Consider the following 23,664-nt stretch of genomic DNA (forward strand, 5'->3'; position numbering starts at 1 on the left):
GACGTTCGAAGGATGCGACCTCCTCGTGACCGTTGTGTTTGCATGTCACGATGTGTCAACGGGTGAAAAATCGCCATCGACACGCGTCCACATTTCTCTTTTTTCTTTCTTTTTTTTTTTTATAAGAAAAACCTCTATTATACGTGTCTGTAACGCCAATGTAAGCCGTTTGGGGACTCGAATAACTCTCGCGAATTTAGCTTTTAAGGATTAATCTTAACGTTCAAAGTGATGTGCGCTGTTACCAGGATAAAGAGGCAAATATATTCTGTTTTGTTACAAGACCGGACAGGGGTGGTTTATGGTTCTCTTCCTGTCTCGTGTGGTAGTAATTAATAGACTGCGGAAGTGTATGCTAATTTACAATTTCGTATACTAACATAAAGAAAAATTAAAATGATGCAGTACTTGGAATTTATATTAGAGTTAGAGTGTTAAACTACGTTAAAACCTTTATTTTATGGCATTTTTAAAGTTAAGAGGTGCTATAAATGCATAAACCTCCGTAGTCTAGTAATTAAAGACTCGATTTCGGGGTTAACGCGGATGCAAAACGTATTCTTTTTGTCTTTTTCCTCCTCAATTTCGCTCTCTTCAGTTTCGACATTATAGATTGTATGCTGAACACGCACGCATGCCTTTGATTGTTTCCTTCCTTTTTTTTGTAGTTTCAATAAAGGCACGCACTCAAGGAAACGTTATGGCCTCACTTGTTTCTTTGCTTCCTTTAAACAGTGTAAAGAATCCAACTGGTTGCAGTATTTTATACATGTTTACGGTATTTTGTATTATTCACAGAAAGAAGTGGAAAATGTTTAATCAACATAGGTCCAGAAATCAATCCTTTAAAAATAAAATAGAAAAGATTGTTTTCATCATTTGTTACAGATGTTCGATACGTTTTCCTTCCGACATCTTCCATCTGTCCACATTGACCTAATATTGGATATACCAATAAGTCAATTTACTATGAATTTATATTATGAAACGGTACTGTTTTAAATTGGAAAATATCTTCTCGACTTTCCGCCGAGGAAAAGTGGGTTATAGGATGCTGAAGAATCATTACGAAAATACAATTCACATGGTAACCTTGAAACGAATACAGATTTCGTCAAGAAATAGTGGATTACTTTAATGGAATACTTAGGGTGGATGCACCAGTAAATGAACATTGCATATAAAAACGGGTAAATAAATTATTAAAATATGCATGATTAAATATTGATTTTCTTCAATCTCTCGTGTCATATTCAAACAATTTTCGCTTCACAGGCTAAAACTGTTCAGTTAATGGTTTATATTCCTTCATTGGTGAAATCTGTATTTTTCTTTAATTTAATTAATTCCATTGTTCCAATTTTTCAAACTGAAATCTATACGTTATAAGAAGATATAGATATTAAAAGATTTTATTTACACGTGTAAAATATTTATCAATACTATTATCCTTTAAAATTTCACTTTAATAGTTACAGAATCTCTTAAGTATTCATTGGCGCATTTACCCTATATTCGAAATAAACTGCCCTCAAACCGAGTCGTCTACTTTAACTTCTCCAAGACCTATTAATTCGGTATTGGAGGTGCGAACTAACACTTTCGGTTTGCCTGCAAAACTGCACGACAAAACAATTCCAATTTTACATCGTCATTTCCTCAATAAAACGGGCTTCAGTATTAATAACTCCGTTAATTTCGTTTCCGTAATTGCATATTATTTTACATCCGGCATTTCCTTTGTTCTTATGTCTCTGTGCTCAATAAAACGAATTTACGCCGAACGCTGGCGTTGATTCAGTGTCGGATGCTTTTTCGATCGAAAAAGTCGCCGGTGAGTGTTCAGGCGTTCCACCAGTGTTTTTAAACGGTTCTGCTTTTCCAGTCGGACTCCATCGTGCCCTCCTGGTGGTTGGGAAATCGGTACCACGGGATTGAAGAGTCGTTCGGAAACTATACCGTATGAAATTATAAATTTGCTCGTATTAAAACCCGAGTTCGTCGCACTCATCGAGATATTACTGTATATTTAAAATGAAAGAAGCATAAGGTTTCAAACGGACCTAGACACAACTGTCTCTACGAACATTAAAAACGTCCCTTCTCCGAGGGTTAACAACATATTAGAATTAACAACATAAAGAATGGCGCCGAACATTACCAGTGTCCCAACTGGGGTACTATACGAAGATGACATAGTCGACAAGTCAACATCGAGTGCATCATCCAAGCCGAAATACAAGATGCGAATCATTTGGATGAACTTAATGGCCTGCTGTCTCCTTCATTCGGGGGCGTTTTACGGATTGTATCTTGCCCTCACATCCGCCAAACTGTTAACGAACATTTTCGGTATGTGTGAATTCTAGTTTTTAGGCAAAGTAAATAATTTGTACCTTGTTAACGATATTCGTCGTTGATCTGTCACGTTTGACGATGAATTTGATCGAATGAAACGTTAAAAAGACTTTTTTGAAAAAGACGTTTTTGTTCGCAGCTTTCTGGTTACACATAGTAAGCGCTATAGGAATCACAGGCGGTGCTCACAGATTATGGACACACAGAGGGTACAAGGCAAAATGGCCGCTGCAACTTCTGTTGATGTTAATGAACACCATAGCATTCCAAGTAAGTGAATGGTTTTTGCTCGCAGATTGATCTTGTTGTGTGATTGGGGAAAAAAATGACAGATTAAGGTCCCTTTGCCCTTTAGCGGCCGGAAGAAAATGGTGACACTTAGGAAATTTGTTTGAAAGAAAGCAAAGAAAATATGACCAAAAAAGCTTCCTGGCCTTTATTTATGATACCTTCATGTGAATGAAAACAGCTTTTGTTCCAATATTCCGAGTTCCAATTCCGTTCCGAAATTGCACTGTATTCCAACGGTGCCCAGCATAACCTGAAAAGTTATTAACTAATTTTAAAAATTCTTGTGGCATTCTTCTTGTAATTGAATCACTATCGCATGACCTGCCATTGAAAATTATGAAACATAAATTCTTTTGTCATTTACAATAATATACATAAAACTTCCTCCTTTTTTGCATGTCTTTGTTAAAACTGATACCAAATACGGCCATTTTATTTTTTCGACTTCATGAGAGGTCGTATAATAGATGTGGGAGTAACATTTAATAATCCTTTTGAAATTGTAATTTAGGATCACTCTAAAAGAAATTCTTTAATATCACCTTTCTTTTCGGTCCGTTAAAGGGGAAAACGGCCTTAATGGTCAGACGGCGAGTGACCTTTGAGCCGTGATACGATAAATCCCAGAACAGAATTAGACGGAATCGAACGATTTTCATAGCTAATCAGTTCAACTTGTCGTGCCCCTTACTAGTCAGTGAACCCGTGAATTTAATTCAGTTACCAGTGAATATTTCGATCAAAATCGTGAATTTATCGGGCTCGTTGATCAAATGTGTTTTCCTTGAATGATTTTCAGTTTAAAATTCCGAAAATGTATTCAGAAAATACATCACAAAACCGATAGTATCCTCCGACTGTTACACCGAATTTTATTTTCCGATTTATTCGTGGGTGAACGGAAATTCAACTTTTGTTTTGTTGATATTTCGTTCGATAGGATGCAGCGATCAACTGGGCCAAGGTTCACAGACTTCACCATAAATTCAGCGAGACAGACGCGGATCCCCATAACGCGAAGAGAGGATTCTTCTTCTCGCATGCTGGCTGGTTGTTGTGCAGAAAGCATCCGGACTTTGTGCAGAGAGTACAGGAGATCGATATGAGCGATCTGAAGGACAATTCCATACTTGCGTTCCAGAGAAAGTGAGCCGTCCTCGATCAATTAAAGTTGAATATTCGATGACGTTGAGACGTTTATGCATAGAATTCTTTATTTGGCCAACTTATAGACCGAAAGCGTTTATTCAGATTTCCATCGGGTTTCTAACCGAATTTAACTGTATTTCTGTTGCTTGTTTCGCGCAGACTCATGCGCAGTGTGACCATCCAACAAAAATATTTCGTACTAGGTTATGCAGAAAAAAGGTACAAAATTTAAAAAAAAAATATACTAAATTTTTGTTTGCTTTGCGTTTCACTCTATAAGGGGCGATTTACAATATTACTACCGTATTATTTGAACATTTGCTCGTTTAAATATTCCGATAATTCCATTGGTGTATACTAAGTTTTGAATGTAAAGGAAAATTTTTATATATTAACGTCCAAATTATACTGTGCATCACTGAAAGGTAATACTCATATTAGTATGGGATTAGGGAGGAAAAAAAGAGAAATCACGGTTGTTTCATTGAATGTGACAAAATATTGAACTCATATGTCTAACTTTTACATTATTGTTGTTGTTAGACATATGAGTTCAATAAATTCTTCTGCCCCTCTACCCCCCATATGTCACATGCAATTAAACAATTATTATTTCTCTTTTGTCCCTCTAATAATAACTTATATATTTGTTGTTATTATTATTCTTATTATTCAGAAGGAAGAAAGTACTAGATCTTTTGCTAAACGTCCTGGAACACTGAAATTTTTTAAACAATACTAGGTCTAGTACGAAAGTATTAGTGGTGGTCACACTGCCCATTAGGGGACAGTCGGTTTTCTAACAAAACGCGTTGCGTAATTTGTTCCCAGGTACTACAGAATTTTGATGCCTCTTCTGTGCTTCGTAATGCCCACGGCTGTGCCGGTTCTATGCTGGGGTGAGACGTTGACGAACGCTTACTTTATCGCAGGGATTCTGCGCTACACTTTTACGATGCATGTCTCGGGGCTGGTCAACTCCGCGGCCCATCTCTACGGGAACAAACCGTACGACAGGTTGGTGTATCGTTTCTCTATAAACAAAAAAAAAGAAAAAAAAAAAAAAATCCGCTCTGTGTCCTTTATCTTCCCGTTCGGACCTTTACTTTTGTCTCTGCAACATTTTTCTTTCTATTAACAATAACTATTGAAAATTTATTGGGTCGCCTTTTCGTTATTTACCGTTTCTTGCTCGCTGTTCAAGCAACGGTTCATTCGTTCCAGATTCATGAACCCCGCCGAGAACATCCTGGTAATCATACTGGCGTTAGGCGAGGGATGGCACAACTATCACCACGTGTTCCCCTGGGACTACAGAACGTCCGAGTTCGACGGATCCATTTTGAACGTGACGGCAGCTTTTATCAATTTTTTCGCCATGTTTGGTCTGGCGTACGACCTGAAAGTAGTTCCAAAGGACGTTATACGTAAACGTGTGGAGAGAACCGGCGATGGTAGCCATGAACTTTGGGGTTGGGGTGACAAGGATCAGACGCAGGAGGACAGGGATCAGACGGTTGTTACGCATCGTCTGAAGAAGGATCGTTAGAAGACGATCCGCGAATGGCGTATGGTTCGCTACGCGAGACGAACGACGGTCAAATCTTCGTAAAGCTTAACCTTTTCGTTACATTCGACGACTTTAGTTGCTCTCCGTGAAGAGACCCCTGTATGGTAGGGGCGACTTATAGTCGTGCGACACATGACTCTAATATTTTTGCAGATTTATTCTTATTAAATGGAAATTTTTCAAACGCTTTTATATAGCACGCCTGCGTGTTTCATAATATTATTTGTTTTTGCGGGAGAATAATTATTAGGAGTTCGCGGTAAACATTAGGTACGAAGCGAGTATAGTAGCGCAACTGCGTATTATCAGGTACTGGTATGTTCAGTGCAGTGGTACTGCGGGGTTGCTTTCTTTATAAAGACGTCGGTACCGAGAGGGTTAATGGACGGAATCAGATTCAGAACCGATCGGAAACTTTTCTAATGTATTACTTTATGAGGATATATGTCTATATGTTAATAAAATATTAAAAAAAGAGTGGAACGTAATAGTGATCACATGAAAAACTTTGTCGGCTTACTCTCTCTCTCTCTCTCTTTTTGAATTCTATCAGGCGACTCTCTTTGCTTCCACCTTCTCATGCACCTTTTACCCTAGAACTCCCTAGGGGATGGCTTGTTTCTCACACCCATAATTTGGAAATAGGACTATTGTGTCCTTGTATCCAAAATTCACAAAAAATTATCTATTTTCCTGTGCACTTCTAAGTTTAATATTCAAGAGTACCCGTTGCTATGTGTAAATAAAACAAGTTCTTTAAATGTTTACTGAGAGTTACTAAAATACACAGATTTTTCTATCGACGTTTATTATTTTATTCATCTCACCGCAGAATAACAGGTTATCGAACCTGGAAATGTCAAAGTTTCTATTTAAAGAGTTCAGAAACGCCAAAATAACGGGTTACAAGACTTGGAGTATTCGAAACGGTGGTTTTAAAAGGTTCGAAAACGCCAAAATCACGATCTAGAGAACTTGGAAAAGTAAAAATTGCTGTTTTTAGGGGTTTGTAAACAAAACAATCGCTGAAATTGCTTCTTTTACAACTGGACCGATTTATGTGAACAGAATACTGCCACAGGTACATTTAAAAGTTTGTTTCTTGATTTCTGGAAAATCAAGTTTTATGGTTTTTCCCCTGGACCCTTCACATATACAGGGTGTCCCAAAAATGTCCTCCGACCCGGAAATGTGGCACTCGGGGGGTGAATTGAAACAACTTTTTCCTTAGCAAAAATTTAAACTGAGGCTTCGTTCACGAGATATTAACGAAAAACCGCGACCAATCAGAGCGCGAGTTTGCCAGCCGAGTTCCCGCGCTAGCGGTGGCTACGCGCTACGCTAGTACTACGATGCTCCGAACAAGTAGGTCACAAATCAAACTCAATCAAATAAACAAGACGTAACAAATAAAATCATACTTTTTATCATTTGTCGTTTGTTATTTAAAGAGATTAATGAATGAAACGTAAATGTAGGCAAATTATGTTTAACGTAAAAAGACGAATGCACATTTACATTTTTGTAAATTCCTTTTTACGAATTTGTAAATTTCCTTTTCAAATAACGTGTGAACGAAAAGGTAATGTAACAAAGAATAAACGAGAAGTGATTGTAGTTCGGTGAAATTAATAAAACAATAATGACCAATAAACTGAATAGAACTCACCCTTACGGAAATTCACCTGCAGCGTAGAAACCTGCCTCAGTAGGTCAGTGTACCGATCCTGGTCATCGACGGCACAAACGGTTTATGGCAGGGTATGGCCCAGTTCGCAGGTGATCGCAGGTATACCTCACCAGCCGAAGTTAAGGGTTGTAACGTCAAGTGCGTCCTGGTTATTCCACAGAATACGTACTCGCTTCACTGCACGACCACTAACACTGATCACCCGACACAATCACTTAATGTATTTTTAATCCAACGTGTTGTTACTACGTTAGGAAAATTCGTGGCCTCGGAAAGGGCCGATTGTTTTCAATTTTTCAGATGTTTTACGTAACCAAACACTTGCACAGCAACACCCGCATATCCGTTATTGTGTACGTACCACCATAACATTGCGTAATACTCCCGTGAACTGAACATCTCTGTCGCCCGATTGCTAACCGACTGACAGAATTTTTCCTCTACCCCCAAGTAGTTTCCCATCGTTACATTGTGAGTTCACTCCCACCATGACAAGATTTAGGTAGAAAGAAACCAACGGTTCTAGGATAACACGTGCTTTGCAGAAGTGGAAGGAAAGGACCGTCGCGCAGTTTCTCCAAGGCGCCGTAGCCCGTTAATTTATTGCCAGGGTACCTACTCCTTCGAGATAGAAAACAGACATCACGTGCATCGGCTTAAAAATGTCCGAAATGAAGAGGACCATCAACGTAACCCTTGCTTCGAGTTGGACTAGTTTATGTGGGAGTGAATTTGAGAATGTATTTGGAACCGATTTGAAACCATTGGTGGAAGGGACACAGAATCGCTCGAGTAAATATTCCGAAAGCTAATGGAATCGTAACCGGAACCCATACAAGTGAGTACTTCCTTCGTCATAACAGTTGTAACATCGTTTTGATTTTTTATAACTGCGTCAGAAAGAACATTCATGTAACAAGTATTAACAGCTATTTCTCATATTGCGGCAATCCGTAAGTAGAACAAAAGAATTCCATTTTGCACCATATACGTCTATTCTTCTATTACCTGCAACTTTAAGAATCCGCATTAACATAAATGAATTCCATTTAAAAAATTTCATACCATTTTACACAGACATTTCCTCTGTTTCGTGTCTTCTATTGTTCTCTCAAGTTTAACGTCGACAGGCCGCATTGATATACCTAATTCATTCCATATTTCGAATGTCAGTTCACTTTGCACCGTCATTTCCTTAATTCCCAACTTTCAAATGCTTGTGTCGGACGTCACCGACGAACAAGTCGTCAGTGAGTGAGTGTTTCAGCTTCAGATGTTCGTCTGTTTTCGCTGCTTCAACTTCTCCAGCGAATTTCCGCCATACCTCCACCTGTACGAATATTGGGGGCCTCGGTGTTCAAAGTGCTTGACGGTACCTAAGTTGTAAAGGTAAAAATTTTGATTCCATATTAGACCGTGAAATTTATACGTTTTATATTAGACGTATCAACATTTTGTCGCATTATATCAACCCTATTTCGATGGTCTTGAAATTTTTAATCATTTTCTGGTTTCGTTTGCTGTTCCTTTAACAACAGTTGACGTCCGTTCGCAAAAGCAAGAAAAGAATGGCGCCGAACGTCACGAGTACCCAGACGGGAATATTATACGAAGACGACATGATCGAGAATTCCATACCGATTCAACCGTCAAAGACAAAATACGAGATACGCATCGTCTGGAGGAATGTAATATACTTCTTGCTATTTCACTTAGGCGCGCTTTACGGACTGTATCTCGTCTTCACTTCAGCCAAATTGTTGACGACCATTTTCGGTAAGTGTGACAAATCCTACGATCTCTAGAGCCTCTATCTCATTCATCCTTGCCCTTTTTTCCACATTCCTATTTGTTTTCCAGATAAACAAAGCATTTATACTACTTAAAAGTACTTGTCAGTGATCAGTCACATTCGATCGTGATTTGATCGAGCAAAAAAGTTGGAAAGATACTCAAATTCGTTGTTCTTAATTTTTCGTTTTATTTCTTCGGTTCGCAGCTTATTGGCTATACAGAGTAGGCGCCACAGGAGTCACCGCCGGAGCTCACAGATTATGGACACACAGAGCGTACAAGGCAAAATGGCCGCTGCAACTTCTACTGATGGTAATGGACACCATAGCATTCCAAGTGAGTGAATTATCTTCGGTCGCATGATAACACCGTGAATAGACTTGAAATTTTTCGTTCGCTGATTTTGTATTTCGGCAGGATTCGGTGATACACTGGGCCAGGGATCACAGAGTCCACCATAAATACAGTGAGACGAACGCAGATCCCCATAACGCGAAGAGGGGATTTTTTTTCTCGCACATTGGCTGGCTGTTGTGCAGAAAACATCCGGACCTTATTGAGAAAGGGAACGGGATCGATATAAGCGACCTGAAGAGCAACCCGATACTCGCGTTCCAGAAAAAGTAGGGACTCTTTAATCATTCTCTATGTAAGATGACCCGTAAAAATTGAACAAAAAAAAAAATGGAACCAAAATATAGAATAGATACTGTTCATTTCAAAGGTACAGTAGACTCGCGTTAAAAAGCTGCTGGTTAATGTAGCGATAGGAACGTCTCAGCTCACACTCATCATTCAAACACGGACTTGCAGCCTACTGTAGCCAACAATAATTACTCCATTAACCGAGCTGCTACCAGACCCCATGTGCCAATGGTCCTCGTTCATATGCCGTTTACTACAAAAGGCCGTCTGTAGAGCCCCAGGGATAGTACTTTACTGCGAGTCTACTGTAATTGATTTTTCCATTACGCTCGTAATATTTTTATAGATTTTAGTAGAAGTATTTCTTCACCTCTTATTGGACCACTCATTGTTTAAATTCTGCATTTTTGTTACTTGCTTTGTGTAAACTGACGCCTGGAGAATCTTAACATACCCTTAAAAAACGTCTGTTTGCGATGCGTTCATAGGTACTACATAATTTTGATGCCTCTTCTGTGTTTCGTCATGCCCACGGTTGTGCCAGTTGTGTGTTGGGGCGAGACATGGACAAACGCATACTTCGTCTCTGGTATTCTGCGCTTTGTTTTCACACTCAATGTCACGTGGCTGGTCAACTCGGCGGCCCACCTCTACGGGAACAAGCCATACGACAGGTTGGTGTATTATTTTCTATGAACAAGAAAAAACGAACGTCCACTACGTCTCCTTTATCTTCACGTTCTGCCTTTCGTACTCCCTCTCCCTTGTCCTCCTTTCAATCTCTCACCCTGTTCCTCGTAGACAATATCCTTCACATGTTGGGAATAAACTCAATGGTATTTTTTGTTGAATTATATTACGAAATTGTATTAAAAATAGTGCCAGTCAAAATTGACGCCGCTGATATTTTCTCTGTCGATGGTAAACTTTGCGTTCTGGCATTTACTATTATTCTCATCCTATATGTTAACAACGATGCACAGCAGATGTTTACAGCATGTGAGGATCCCAATTCTCATACCAAAATTAATTCTAGTTCATCTGAAATGTTGACAAACATCGTTTTATTATTTTCAGATCCATCAACCCCTCGGAGAACAAGATTGTATCCTTACTGGCGGTAGGCGAGGGATGGCACAACTATCACCACGTGTTCCCGTGGGACTACAAGACGTCCGAGTTGGGCGGATACAAGTTGAATACGACGACGGCTTTCATCGATTTCTGGGCGAAACTCGGTTTGGCGTACGATTTGAAAGTGGTCCCCAAGAAAGTTATACAGAAACGGGTGGAGAATACAGGCGACGGTAGCCATGAACTTTGGGGTTGGGGTGACAAGGATCAGACTCAGGAGGACAAGGAGCAGACGGTTGTAACGTATCGTCTTAAGAAAGGTCACTAGAAGACGTTCCGCGGAATTGCCGATCGTTCGCTACATGTACCGAACGACGGTCAATTCTGCATATAACCCTTAAAGTACAAGGGATGGAATAAAATATTTCAAATAAAAGTTTAATGGTACAATAAGCGCTATAAACATGCATTGCCAATATTTTGAAGAAAGTTTTTTTCTTAGCAAGAAAATTTGAAAACACTTTTTTCAAAATTCTGTTAACGCAAGTTTATAGCGCTTATTGTGCCATTAAACTTTTCTTTGAAACATTTTCTTCTATATCTTGTACTTTAAGGGTTATACGCAAAAAAGTGGGAGTGCCTATTTGACTTTGAGGTGAGTTTTCACACCCTTAACGGGCGATTGGACACGAATGAAGCATACCGTTATTCTTGCCTTGAATCACTCTATAAACTCACAAAGCTGCATTGAAATCCGTGAGGAAGGGTTCGCGGTGTTCCCTTGTAAGTGAAAAGGACACTGAAAACGCAACGGGCACCTATACTTGATCTCCATGAAGCGTCTGCGTTAGGGCATGGAAGCTGCAGTTGTCCGTCGTGAAGCGATCCTTGTATGCTAGGGTAGACTATAGTCATCCACCACATGGCTTTAACATTTTTTAGATATCTGGATTTAATGGAAATTTTACGAACACTTTTAATTCAGCACGCATATTTGTTCTAAAATATCAATTGATTTTCATGGGGAATAATTATTGTGATGTTACGGTTAGTGTACAGCGTGTGTCCAGTGCAGCAGTACTGGGGGATTGCGTTTCTGGCGGAGACGCCGTTATCGAAAGGGTTTATCGATCGGAACCTTTTTTGGTGTACCACCGTGTGCTGATATACAATTATATGTTAATAAAAAATTAAATGAAAAGTAGAACTTGAATGACACCTACCCCCTCCCCAACTCCACTCTCTCTAGGAATCGGTGAGACGTTTCGAGACTTAGGAGTTTTGAGGGCTGAGATCTACTCATCATACAGGGTGTAACAAAAGTGTTGTAGCTCCCTGAAGTTTTTCCTTATCAGAAATGTTATTCGAGTCTTTGTTAATTTGATATTGACAATAAACCCCGACCGGTACATTCATTTGTCACTCATAACTCACTTATTCTCGCCACGAAATTTAAATATCCACAACTTGAATAATTTTAATCACGCGATACGGGATTACCAGTTACGTCCAATTTTTCGAATCAATCGGATCATTTTAACATATCACTTAACGTGCACACTCTCGGGTTAATTCAAGCAAGCAGCGTTATTTTGCGATGAAACCTTACGCGAAGAACTCGTTGACAACATCAGTGAAATCACCCCGAAAATAAGAACTGTGAACAGTAAAGTACACGATCCTAATTAGTCCTTCCCAAGCCCGTGCCTTTAGTCGCAATATTTCCTTCCTGAGATCTGTGGAATTGTTTAGGTCACGTTTTTTTACGTGTACCATTCGTCGAAACCGATATCTCTTCGAACGTCCCTATCCGATCCTCCCTATTGAATTTCCGCACTAGAAATCCTTCCGCTGTGGCCCACGAATGTGCAACATAAATATGTTTTCTTCATCGATTTATCTGTCTGTTTACTTGACATTGTGAAAGTGATCAATTTGTTGTTAGTAAACTTGACGGTCACGAAAAACGTGTGCACGTATTATAGGTACACTTCTTCGAGAAAAAACTCCAAGCGTGCACTTTGTACGGCAGAGCTGCATAACTTCTACTCACGAAGTCAGTCTTCCACTCCCGGGGTAGGGAGCCGCGTAGTGGGGGAATCTCGGGAGTAAGAGACTGTTTCCGTGAGTAGAAATTACTGTGGGTAAAAAAAGTGTTCGTACACCCTTTAAAAAAAAAACAATTATTTTAAAATTTGTCCGGGCGACTTCAGTTTTTTTGTGAAATTAAAAAGATTCGTTTACTAAATGATGTGTAAAAAAATGTTAAAAACTTGCAATTGGTCGGAATCGCGAAGAAAATAGTAAAGGTCGTTCTTTACAACTTTTTTATCTGAGATTGTAATGAAAATTTAATGAATACATTTCAAAGATTTATGTTAGTTACATAGATACTGAAACTTTCATTGAAATCACTTGATACAGAAACGAGCGACAGGCATCGAAAGATGTATGAATCTTCAGATTTACTACAGTTGTAGGCCGAAAGTCCCGAAAAATTGCGATTTTCAACATTTTTAACCGTTTGTATCTCATAGCAATGTTAACCGATTTCGATGAAACTTTCAGCATGTACATAACTAACGAACACCTGACGTGATTGGCTCTAAGGATTAGCGATTACGTTAAAATGACATGTGCTGTGTTACAAGGATGTTACGTAGCGAAGACACTCTCGTGACCCCTTAACATTATCGAGAGTTGGAGTGCATGAGACCTGCATAAGGTTGTTTCCTAACCTGCAACATCTACGTTTATTCTTATGTCGACTACACTTATAATGAGCTGCAATAACTTAATGTATTCAATATCAACCACATTATTCTACTTTATTCTGCCATTTCCTCTGTTTTGTGACTTCTGTTTAATTGTTCCCTGAATTTCAACGTCGATAAGCCGCATTCACTTAATTAATTCAATATTTTACAATGTCAGTCCATTTTGCAGCGTCATTTCCTTAGTTTTCACACGGAAGTACACAATGAAACTACTTTGTAGCGACGACCAGCATTAATCAAAATTCAAATACTAGCGCCGGATGCCACCGACTAACAATTCGTCAGTGATTGAATGCTTCAGCTTCAGATGTTCGTCTGTGCTTGCCGCTTCAACTTCTCCAGGGAATTTTCGCCGTACCTCCGCGTGTTCGGATACTGGGGCCTCTTTAAGAAGAATTAAGGCCTCTTTGATCATTCTGTATGTAAGTTTCTCTATGTAAGAAAAAAAGTGAAACCAAATATAGAACAGATACAGTTCATTTTAAAAGTACAGTAGTCTAAACACGGACGTGAAGTAGGGTGGACCTTATTTTTCAGTTATATAATATTTAGCACGCCGTCCCCTAAAGTTGTTTCATTTCATGAAAAAATAATGTATACAAAATTTGAGATCAATTGGACGTCAGCAAGACGTATTACATCGAATGCGAAGTTTTGAAATGGGAGTAACTGCACGCTAAATGTACCGAGTAGTGTGTTTCTGAAAATTTAAGTGAAATATTTTATACTTTCGAGAATAGCATAATTCTTTACTTATTTAGTGTTCAGTTTTGTCCATATGTACATTAAAACACAAATTTAATTTGTACGAATTAAGAATATTTCTCATTAACTGGCCCGCAGCAACACCGAAATATGAGATTTCAGCCTTCGACATCGACTGCACGCTGTACGTTATATGTAGAATTTTGTGTGAATCAATCCATGGGCCTTGAAAATGCAGTTACAGCTGTTCAGGTCTGGGTTAGGTTACTGTGACTGTACTGTACTAATGACTCTCTTCCCCTCGCCACGAGTACCTCCGTACCTTCATTCGGTCCTGGCCTAAAAAAGTTGGATCTGGTGAATTATTATTTTTAAATATGAAGTAGTAATATATATTTCTTTCGCTCTTATTGATCCACACATTGTTTGAAATCTGCATTTTCGTTATTTGCTTTGCGTGAACTAAAGCCTGGAGAATCATAACTATTCCTCAAAAACGTCTGTATGCGATGCGTCCACAGATACTTCATGATTTTGATGCCTTTTCTGTGTTTTGTTATGTCCACGATTGTGCCAGTTGTGTGTTGGCGCGAGACATGGTCAAACGCATACTTTGTTCTTGGTATTTTTTGCTTTGCTTTTACACTCCATGTCACGTAGCTCGTCAACTCGGTGACCCACTGCTATGGGAACAAACCATACGACAGGTTGGTGTATTATTTTCTATGAACAAGAAAAAGCGGTCGTCCACTACGTCTCCTTTACCGTTGCGTTCTGCCTTTCGTACTCCCTCTCGCCGGCCCTCCGCCCAATCTCTCACCCTGTTCCTCGTAGACAGTGTCCTTCACATGGTGGGGATAGACTCATGAGTATCACCGGATGATTTTTGTGGAATTGTATTACGAAATTGTATTGAAAACGGTATCAGTCAAAATTGACGCCGCTGATTACTTTCTCTGACGATGGTAAGAAACATTGCGTTCTGACATTTACTATTATCCGTATCGTATATGTTAGGGGATGTTTACAGCGTGTGAGAATCCCCATTCTCATACCGTACACGGAGGACCCTTCAACAAAATGAATTCAAGTTTATCTGTGACGTTAACAAACATCGTTTCATCATAGGTGTTTAAGGCAAGGGCTCTTCTCTGGACAGGGGCGATTGCTCCCCTCTCTCCTCCCTCTAAAAATATTCTTTATTCTTTTCAATACAGAAAATGACCTTTCGGCCTTCCAAATTGCTATAGGAGTAGTAAAAAATAATCTGTATGCAATATATACATTCGGAAAAACATCAATTAATTGTCGATCTAGTATCCAATTCAACACCTTCATAGGAGACAGTGAGTTGTATTTTGAATAATCCAGTGCATTGTTCTAATTCACAAACAAAACTATCCTGTAAATCTTTCAAGAGATTTTCACTGAATTTAGAGCTTTCATTTGCATTTCATCTCTCTGTTTATGATCAGTAAGTTGCATATAAATCCAAATAAGTCAATGATGTGAGTATAAGCTTCACTTCCCTTTTTTAATTCTACTATTAACTTATCAATTATTAAATAAATTTTCTAATTACTTCAGAAGGGAAACAGTAAACAAAAATTCATTCGATTATTTTTTGACATACATAAATGGATGGCTTATAACGGTGCCTCACTGGAAAGTGGGGCCCGGGGCTATAGCCCCCTCCCCCTAGCCATCCCTTGATCCGGGCCTGCCGGAACCAATACAAGAGAATACTTTCTTCGTCGTAACAGTTAAGGGGAGTTCTCTTAACGCCGGGCGGCACCTAATACCGGACATTAGCTATATCTGTGACAATTGAAATTCTAGCGAGCCATTATCCCACGTAAGTGGTAGCGGGGATAGAAAAAACCATCGCGTGTGCACAGCTAAGGAAATCGATTCATTTTTGACTGTTTGACTGAAATCCGGTGCATCGTATAAATTATAAAGTGTTATATTTACCACTTTCAGTGGCCAAAAGACGTGTGTGTTGCGTTATTGTATCTTTTCGTTAGTACTTTCTTAATTACCTTTGTGTTTTGTGTATACAGTGCACTGGTTTTTCCAAAAAAGAATTTGTTTAACGCGTTCACTGTCCCCTGGTTCCGGACAGAACGGTTTCCCCTATTGTCGGACAGTACAAATCTCATTCTTTCTCTTCATTTCCGCATAAATTATTGATTAAAGAGAAAGAAAATTAAAAAAAAGAAATAAAGAATTACAGAAAACCGTAGGAAATAAGCTTAAGGAGATCAGATCACTGAAACCAAGAGAGACAAACCAGGAGACTCTCTGTCTAGTGTGTTGGGAAAGCAACGAAGAAGACTGGATGCAATGTTCAAACTGCCAAGGATGGGCACACGAGTGTTGTACCGATATTCCCGAGTATTCGGATAATTATATTTGTGATCGCTGTAAATTATATTGAAACTGCCCTGAGTTAAGTTATTAAGTTTTACTGTGTCCGGTACTATGGGCCACTTAATGATTTTTGAAAATCATATACCAAAGTTTAACGTTCATTTAAGTTAACTATTACGATAATGTTGATTATATTGTTCCTTTATTTGGAGTTCTAATATTATTATATCTATATTATTTCTTTTTATTTATTTAAGAAAAACCTGAAGTGTCCGGCACTAGGACAGCTCTCTCTATAACATTCCGTTGCTTCAAATATATGTTATAGTTATAAAGTAAGTGCATCAGAAAGAACTTAACAATTCATTCACAACGTTTATGTAACAATTATTAGCAGATATTTCTGGTTTTAGTGCCAATCTGTATGTAGGACAAAAAAAAAAATTCAATTTTGCCACGTAGACGTCTATTGAGCCACGTTAACGAAACGAAATTCAGTATCAACAATTTCATTCCATTTTACACAGTCATTTCCTCTGTTTCGTGGCATCTATTGTTCTCTCAAGTTCAACGTCGATAAGTCGCATTGGCTTAATTAATTCAATATTTGCAATGACACTCCATTCTACAGCGTCATTTCCTTTGTTTTTATGCAAGTAAAACTAGTTTGTAGCGAAAACCAGCACTGTTCGACATTTAAACGCGTGTGTCGTAGTCCTACGACGAACAAATCGCCAGTCGGTTCTTACAGCTTCAGGTTTTCATATTTGTTCACCGCTAAGTCCTCCAGTGAATTTTCCAGAAAATTGAAGACTCGGTGATCGGAGTACGTGACGGTAACTGAGCTGTAAAGGTTGAAACTTTGATAACTTATTAGACCGTCAACTTTATACGTTTGATATTAGACGATAATTGATGTCCGTTCGCAGAAGCAAAGGAACAATGGCACCGAACGTCACGAGTACCCAGACGGGAATATTATACGAAGACGACATGCTCGAGAATTCCATACCGATTCAACCGTCAACAACAAAATACGAGATACGTATCGTCTGGAGGAGCGTAATACTCTTGTCGATCCTTCATCTAGGGGCAGTTTACGGATTGTATCTCGCCTTAACTTCCGCCAAATTGTTAACGGTCGTTTTCGGTAAGTGTGATACATCCTGCGATCCCCAAAGTCTCTCGCTTTATCAATTATTGCGAACGAAACGAGGGAAGAATATTTGTAGAGGGTTAACGAATCTTATCATCGTATCACGTGAATTACGGATTGTGTCTCGCCTTAATTTCCGCCAAATTGTTGACGATCGTTTTCGGTAAGTGTGATACATCCTGCGATCCCCAAAGTCTCTCGCTTTATCAATTATTGCGAACGAAACGAGGGAAGAATATTTGTAGAGGGTTAACGAATCTTATCATCGTATCACGTGAATTGCGGATGCTACGCCAGTACAATCTGTTAGTAGTGGATGTACAGTAATCTGGCCTGCTTTGTTTTTTTCCAAAGTCTTATTTGGTTCCCAGTTTATGCTATTCAAATAGAGTGTGATTTACCTAACGCTGCAAGCTATATTACTTGTAAATTGTTGTTTATATGAAAAAAAGTTTCAAACAAGTGTCGTATGATATCAAGAGGTGCACGCAATGTAGTAACTAGTCTTTTGCTATTTTGTATTATTATCGAAATATGAAAGTTACCTTCAGTTTTTTAATCGTAATGTGTAAAATTTGATCCTGTAATTGGAAAGAGTAGTCACGCTGAATAAAAAACTATTGGAGTATATGGTGAATAACTAAGTGAATATATAATATTTATATAATTATTATCCTCCAAAAACTAAGTGAATATATAATCCTTATAATACTTGTGACCGTTCCTCCGACTTGACGCCAATTGATCACTTTCTTTGGGGACATCTAAAAAATGAAGTTAATCCTGAACCATCCTTTGAAACATCATTTCCGACTGAATGGTCGAATTTTACACATCACGATTAAAAAACTCCAGGTGACCTTCATATCGCGATAAAAAAGCAAGATAACAAAAAACTAATTATTACACTATGTGTCCCCGTTGATATCACATGACTTTTCTTTGAAACATTTTTCCATCTAAGAAACAGTTTACCACCGTCTATATTTTTCATCGATCTGTCACGTTCGATGGTAATTTGATCGAGTAAACAAGCTGTTTTCAATGTTTTGTTTTATCCTTTCGGTTCGCAGTTTTCTGGCTACACGTATTCGGCGGTCTAGGAATCACCGGTGGTGCTCACAGATTATGGGCACACAGAGCGTACAAGGCAACGTGGCCGCTACAACTTACCCTGATGCTTCTGAACACCATAGCTTTCGAAGTAAGTGAACGATTTCTCGGTCGTAGGGCGACTGGTAACCGTCTAATGCAGTGATTAGCAAACTTTTTAGACTGAAGGGTCAAATCTGTCGATCACAACAATTTAAGAATTATTTTTACAACTAAGGGAAATTTAAGATAATATTATAATAAGTTACAATATTAATTATATCTTTATTAAATGAAGAAACGATCGCACAACAAATTGCTCTCATTGGTTTTCATCAGTGTGAGCAATGAACTTATATTTCCTTAGAAAGTTTCTGTATCTCCGGTTTGTAATTAGAGTGGTCTTTTACGATATTGTCATAGTCGGGGCTGTAGGGAAATAAAAAAAGTCGAGTTGTGTCGTCATAGCCAGCGCCTGATCAGGGGGAGAGGGCTAGGGGGTGCTCACTTTCCAGGGACCCACGTTCTGACACTTCTATTTAGTGTCACAAACAATTGAATGAAATTTGTTTACAATATCCTATTTTACTTCATTGGAACTTGCACGAAATGTAGAAATACATCGAACAAAAATTCTAAAATATAGAAAAACTAAAAGTTACCAACAGTGTACAGCGCCCCCTCAAGTGGACCCTCGAAGGTTAATAATCCCGGGGCCCAAAAAGTTTTAATCCAGGCCTGGTCATAGCTTCAGTCTCGACGCCTGCGCCAAGACTGGATCGTGCTGATAGCGACGGCGTATGCAACGTGGTGGGAGAACGAATTTGTGAAAGTACGCGTAGAACGGGAATGTCACGCGCGGCAATGTGCCTAGTGGCAATATAGTAAGAGTTCACTGTACTGGTTATTAATTCAAGGCACGAGTCCACGTTGGCATCAGTCACTTTCTTTTGGCTGTCCTGCCCACTTAATTCAATCAAACTATCATAGTTTTATTTTAACGAAAGTATTTCGCGTTCGTTAATTTTGTATTTTGGCAGGATTCGGTGATACACTGGGCCAGGGATCACAGACTCCACCATAAATACAGCGAGACGAACGCGGATCCCTATAACGCGAAGAGAGGCTTCTTCTTCTCGCACATTGGCTGGCTGATGTGCAGAAAACATCCGGACGTTAAGGAGAAAGGAAGTTACCCTTAGCTGAACGTTGAATATTCGGTAACGCTGAGACGTTTGTACATAGAATTAATTTATTTCGCCCAGTTATTGACTGGACGAATCTTTTCGAGTCTCCACTGGTGTCTGATCAGCGTGACTAGATTGAGGGATTTTGAGGGAAAAATGGCGGACTATACTGTCATGGTAGTGGGGGAAAGTAAAGTAATGACGTCACAGCTGTAGCGTTGCGATTGGTTACGTCACTTGGCTGGGCTTGGAATCGGCCTGGTGATAGGTTATTTTATACATTCCCCCACTACCAGGATACTACCATCCGCGATTTTCCAAAGTTGTAGGATTTTGCTGGCCACGCGGTGCCTGAACGAAGTTAACTGCATTTTTTTCACACTTGTTTCGGGCAGATCGAGCGAACAGGAAAGTCGTTAGTTTTCTGACGAATCGTCTTGCATAATCTGTTCACAGGTACTACTTAATTTTGATGCCTCTCTTGTGCTTGGTAATGCCAACGGTTGTGCCGGTTGTATGCTGGGGCGAGACGTGGACGAACGCGTACTTTGTCGCGGCGATTTTGCGCTACGCTATCACGCTGAATGCCACGTGGCTGGTCAACTCCGCGGCCCATCTCTACGGGAACAAACCATACGACAGGTTGGTGTACCATTCTCGATGAATGAAGAAAAATGGTCCTCAGCTCCGTCACCTTTACCTTTGCGTTCTGCATTTCTTGCTTTCTTCCTTATGTTTAAAAAATGTAATAAAGATGTGTGTGCATGGCCGTAGCCAGGTTATCAATCGGATGGCGGAGGGGATTTAATTTTTTTTCTTCTTCGAAGACTCACATTCGCTCTGATTGGTCGGGGTTTTTCGTTAATATCTCGTTAACAATGTCCCGGATAACATTTTTGCTAAGGAAAAACTTGTGCCAAATCACCTCACGAGTGACCCACTTCAGGGAACTACAACACTTTTGTTACATTCTGTATACTTTGAAAATTCCTTTTGTATAATAGGTATAGTATGAATAGTAGAATTACGGCTCTTTCTTTAGCATGATCTCGCCATCCATCCCTACATACGTAATCGCTTTTCTCATGCTCAGATTACACTTTAATTATTCAACATTAATTTTTAAATACCAGGAAAATACAAGTACCTGTATTTCTGTATTTTTATGTAAACCAGAGCTCCAATGTAATAATAACATTTGTTGTACGCAATTCTTTGTACGTTAAGTTTTTATTAAGTACATTAATTAAGAGGGAGAATTAGGGACATTAGGAATTGTGACATTTACCATAATTGTGTTTGCTATAAATGATAAACGATTGGATGTCCTCTCCCTGATGTGGTACGAATCAGCTTGTGATTAATTGAATGTATTTGTGCAATGGTGGAAATGCAGAGTTTTGGTTTGTTTATGTTGCCTGGGTGTCATAGTACGAGATGGAAGGAGTGGGGCTTAGCGTATGTGTTGCTTTCAAGGATTCCTGGAAGTCAGCGTCGAGATTCAAATGAATAACTGTTCTTAAGGGCAGCAAATATTTTACGCTTGTGACGTGCAACTGTCCAGGAATCCCCCGTTTACGATGATTTGACGACCGTATTGACGGACCAAAACACGACGATCGTTGCTAATATTGCCCACCTACGTTCGGTCGCAACGCTTTCCGTTCGAGTAATAATTACTTTTTAAAGTTTTCTTAGGTGGTCCGTTCGTTACTTACAATTTTTCCTCGTTGCTCAAGCATCGTTTAATTCGTTTCAGATTCATGAACCCCGCCGAGAACCGGATAGCAAACATAATGACGATTGGCGAGGGATATCACAACTATCACCACGTGTTCCCGTGGGACTATAAAGCGACCGAGTTAAACGGATATGCGTTGAACTGGACGACAGGTTTCATCGATTCCTGGCTGAAACTCGGTCTGGCATACGATGCGAAAACGGTCACCAAGAGCACTATACAGAAACGAGTCGAGAGAACAGGCGACGGTAGCCATCAGCTTTGGGGTTCGGGTGGCAAGTTTCAGACGCAGAAGGAAAGCAAGGACACGGTTGTGATGCACAGTCTGAAGAAGGATCACTAGAAAACGATCCGCAAAATGATGGATTGTTCCCTATGTGAGACATACAACGGTTAATTCTTTGTGCAGTTAATATCAACAGGAACAGGTTGATTCTTTTGAGAACCGATTCGAACCAATTTTAGATTTACCAATTGAATAGTTTTAATCGTACGATCACGGAAACGCCACTTACCTACAATCTTTCGAAATAATCGCTCGTAATAAAGCGTCTAAACTTCCTAGTGGCTCCCCACAGTAGAACTCATTCGCGAGAACTGGACTTCTGCTGGCTCCCTAGAATTGAGCTTCAGGAAAATCGTCATTCCTCAACTGGGCAGCGCTGGTTCGCAAGGTATAATGAGGCAAATGAACTATGTTTTGTTACTAAACCGGACGGGGGTGGTTTAATTCTCTTCCTGTCTCGTGTTAGAATTATAGATCGATTTTTAATTAGTACGAACGCTATGTTTTTTTCTCGACTTTTCCATTTGGTTCCCAGAGTCGAGAAGAAAATTGTAAGCTACAACCGCATGTTTGGTTGTTTTAGTTCCAATAAAGGCACGCATGAAATGAAACGTATTGTTTATTCGTACCTCTACTTCCTCTTTCGTAGCGGAATATTTATAAGATTGGGATAATAAATTAAAACATACATAGTATAAGCGAAAATTATTACTGCACACTGCAAATGTGCTCGTTACGTTCAATTGTACATTATTGCTTCCTTTCGACATTACTACTTTTTGAAAATAATTTTCGATCACTTCTTCCAACCCATTGTAGTAATCGTCTTTTTTCATGTTTTTGTTCTATTGCGATCAGTATTAACACTGATGCCTACACTAAATCAATTATTAGCACTATAACTAATTATTAATGTTAGATATATTCATTATTGTAAATATTAATAAAATTAAAAATTACAATAGTTGAACCGCTACTTTGCGGATCAAAAAGTAACCTAGTCATCTAAATAAGTGTTACAGCCGGGTAGAGAGTGATCCTTGGTGAAAAAATAAGTCGAAAATGAACAATAAAATGGTTTCATTTTAGGCTTCGTTTTCGAAAAAATCGTTTTTGAATATTAATCTGAAACGCGTGTAGTAGTCACGGTAATAAGTAGAAATGGAATGCAATGAACAGACACGTTATTTCATTGGGTTTCGAATTCGACGATTATCTCGAAAACGAAGTCTCAAATTCAAAAATTTTATTGTATATTTTCGACTTAGTTTCTCGTCGAATAGATCACCCTCTATCCGGTTGTACCGCCCGTTATGTGACGACTTATGTATGCAGGGTGTGTGATTTACCTGGAACCGTGTAAATATTTTAAAAAATATGGATGACACAAAAAAATACTTTAGACAAAAATTGTAAGGTATTAAAAAGCACATATGATGCCTTATTTTATTTGACTTTGCAAAGACCTTGAAAAGCTTTATGAAGGTTATGCTTAAATTTTTAAACGGGAACCTATATTTTTTGCTACATATTCTAGTAGCTGATATTAAAACATTCTCAAAACACTACCTATATGTGCATCTTCCGCTAGCCAATATCAAGTCATTAATTTTCAAATCTGATGCGTCGTCGGCTTTAGCGACGTGCAAAGTTCGAACGAACAATTTCCCAGCGGTGTACGTTGAGTAACGTTAATTCCGGCGGAACATCAGATTTGCAATTCGATATTTTGACTTTGCTAGCGCATAATACACGCGAAGAAAATAGTAAACGTTA

General features: G+C 39.0%; 2 protein-coding genes and 1 pseudogene across 2 annotated transcripts; all 3 read left to right on the plus strand.

The window, feature by feature from the left end:
- The first annotated feature begins 2,144 nt into the window (after window positions 1–2,144).
- On the plus strand, window positions 2,145–5,347 carry LOC107187955 (acyl-CoA Delta(11) desaturase-like). Its single transcript, XM_015576164.1, has 5 exons — window positions 2,145–2,352; window positions 2,498–2,628; window positions 3,590–3,795; window positions 4,630–4,815; window positions 5,023–5,347. Exons 1-5 carry the CDS (start codon window positions 2,145–2,147, stop codon window positions 5,345–5,347), a joined length of 1,056 nt encoding a protein of 351 aa, XP_015431650.1.
- Window positions 5,348–8,318: 2,971 nt separating this feature from the next.
- On the plus strand, window positions 8,319–11,041 carry LOC107188054 (acyl-CoA Delta(11) desaturase-like). The gene is made up of 6 exons (XM_015576287.1): window positions 8,319–8,447; window positions 8,597–8,834; window positions 9,058–9,188; window positions 9,270–9,475; window positions 9,986–10,171; window positions 10,575–11,041. Exons 2-6 carry the CDS (start codon window positions 8,627–8,629, stop codon window positions 10,897–10,899), a joined length of 1,056 nt encoding a protein of 351 aa, XP_015431773.1. The 5' UTR covers window positions 8,319–8,447; window positions 8,597–8,626; the 3' UTR covers window positions 10,900–11,041.
- A 6,248-nt stretch (window positions 11,042–17,289) lies between these two features.
- Window positions 17,290–22,499, plus strand: LOC107188055 (annotated as a pseudogene).
- The last annotated feature ends 1,165 nt before the right edge of the window (window positions 22,500–23,664 follow it).

Source organism: Dufourea novaeangliae, unplaced genomic scaffold (genome assembly GCF_001272555.1).
Source record: "Dufourea novaeangliae isolate 0120121106 unplaced genomic scaffold, ASM127255v1 scaffold109, whole genome shotgun sequence".
In the NCBI taxonomy this organism is placed as follows: Eukaryota; Metazoa; Arthropoda; class Insecta; order Hymenoptera; family Halictidae; genus Dufourea; species Dufourea novaeangliae.

Bases quoted from the DNA above. Each gene is read 5' to 3' on its own strand.
- LOC107187955 (XM_015576164.1), top strand. From the start codon at position 2,145: ATGGCGCCGAACATTACCAGTGTCCCAACTGGGGTACTATACGAAGAT. The intron at 2,353-2,497 runs GTATGTGTGAAT...TTTTGTTCGCAG, and splicing joins ACTGTTAACGAACATTTTCG to CTTTCTGGTTACACATAGTA. The intron at 4,816-5,022 runs GTTGGTGTATCG...CATTCGTTCCAG, and splicing joins GGGAACAAACCGTACGACAG to ATTCATGAACCCCGCCGAGA.
- LOC107188054 (XM_015576287.1), top strand. From the start codon at position 8,627: ATGGCGCCGAACGTCACGAGTACCCAGACGGGAATATTATACGAAGAC. The intron at 9,189-9,269 runs GTGAGTGAATTA...GTATTTCGGCAG, and splicing joins TGGACACCATAGCATTCCAA to GATTCGGTGATACACTGGGC. The intron at 9,476-9,985 runs GTAGGGACTCTT...ATGCGTTCATAG, and splicing joins ATACTCGCGTTCCAGAAAAA to GTACTACATAATTTTGATGC.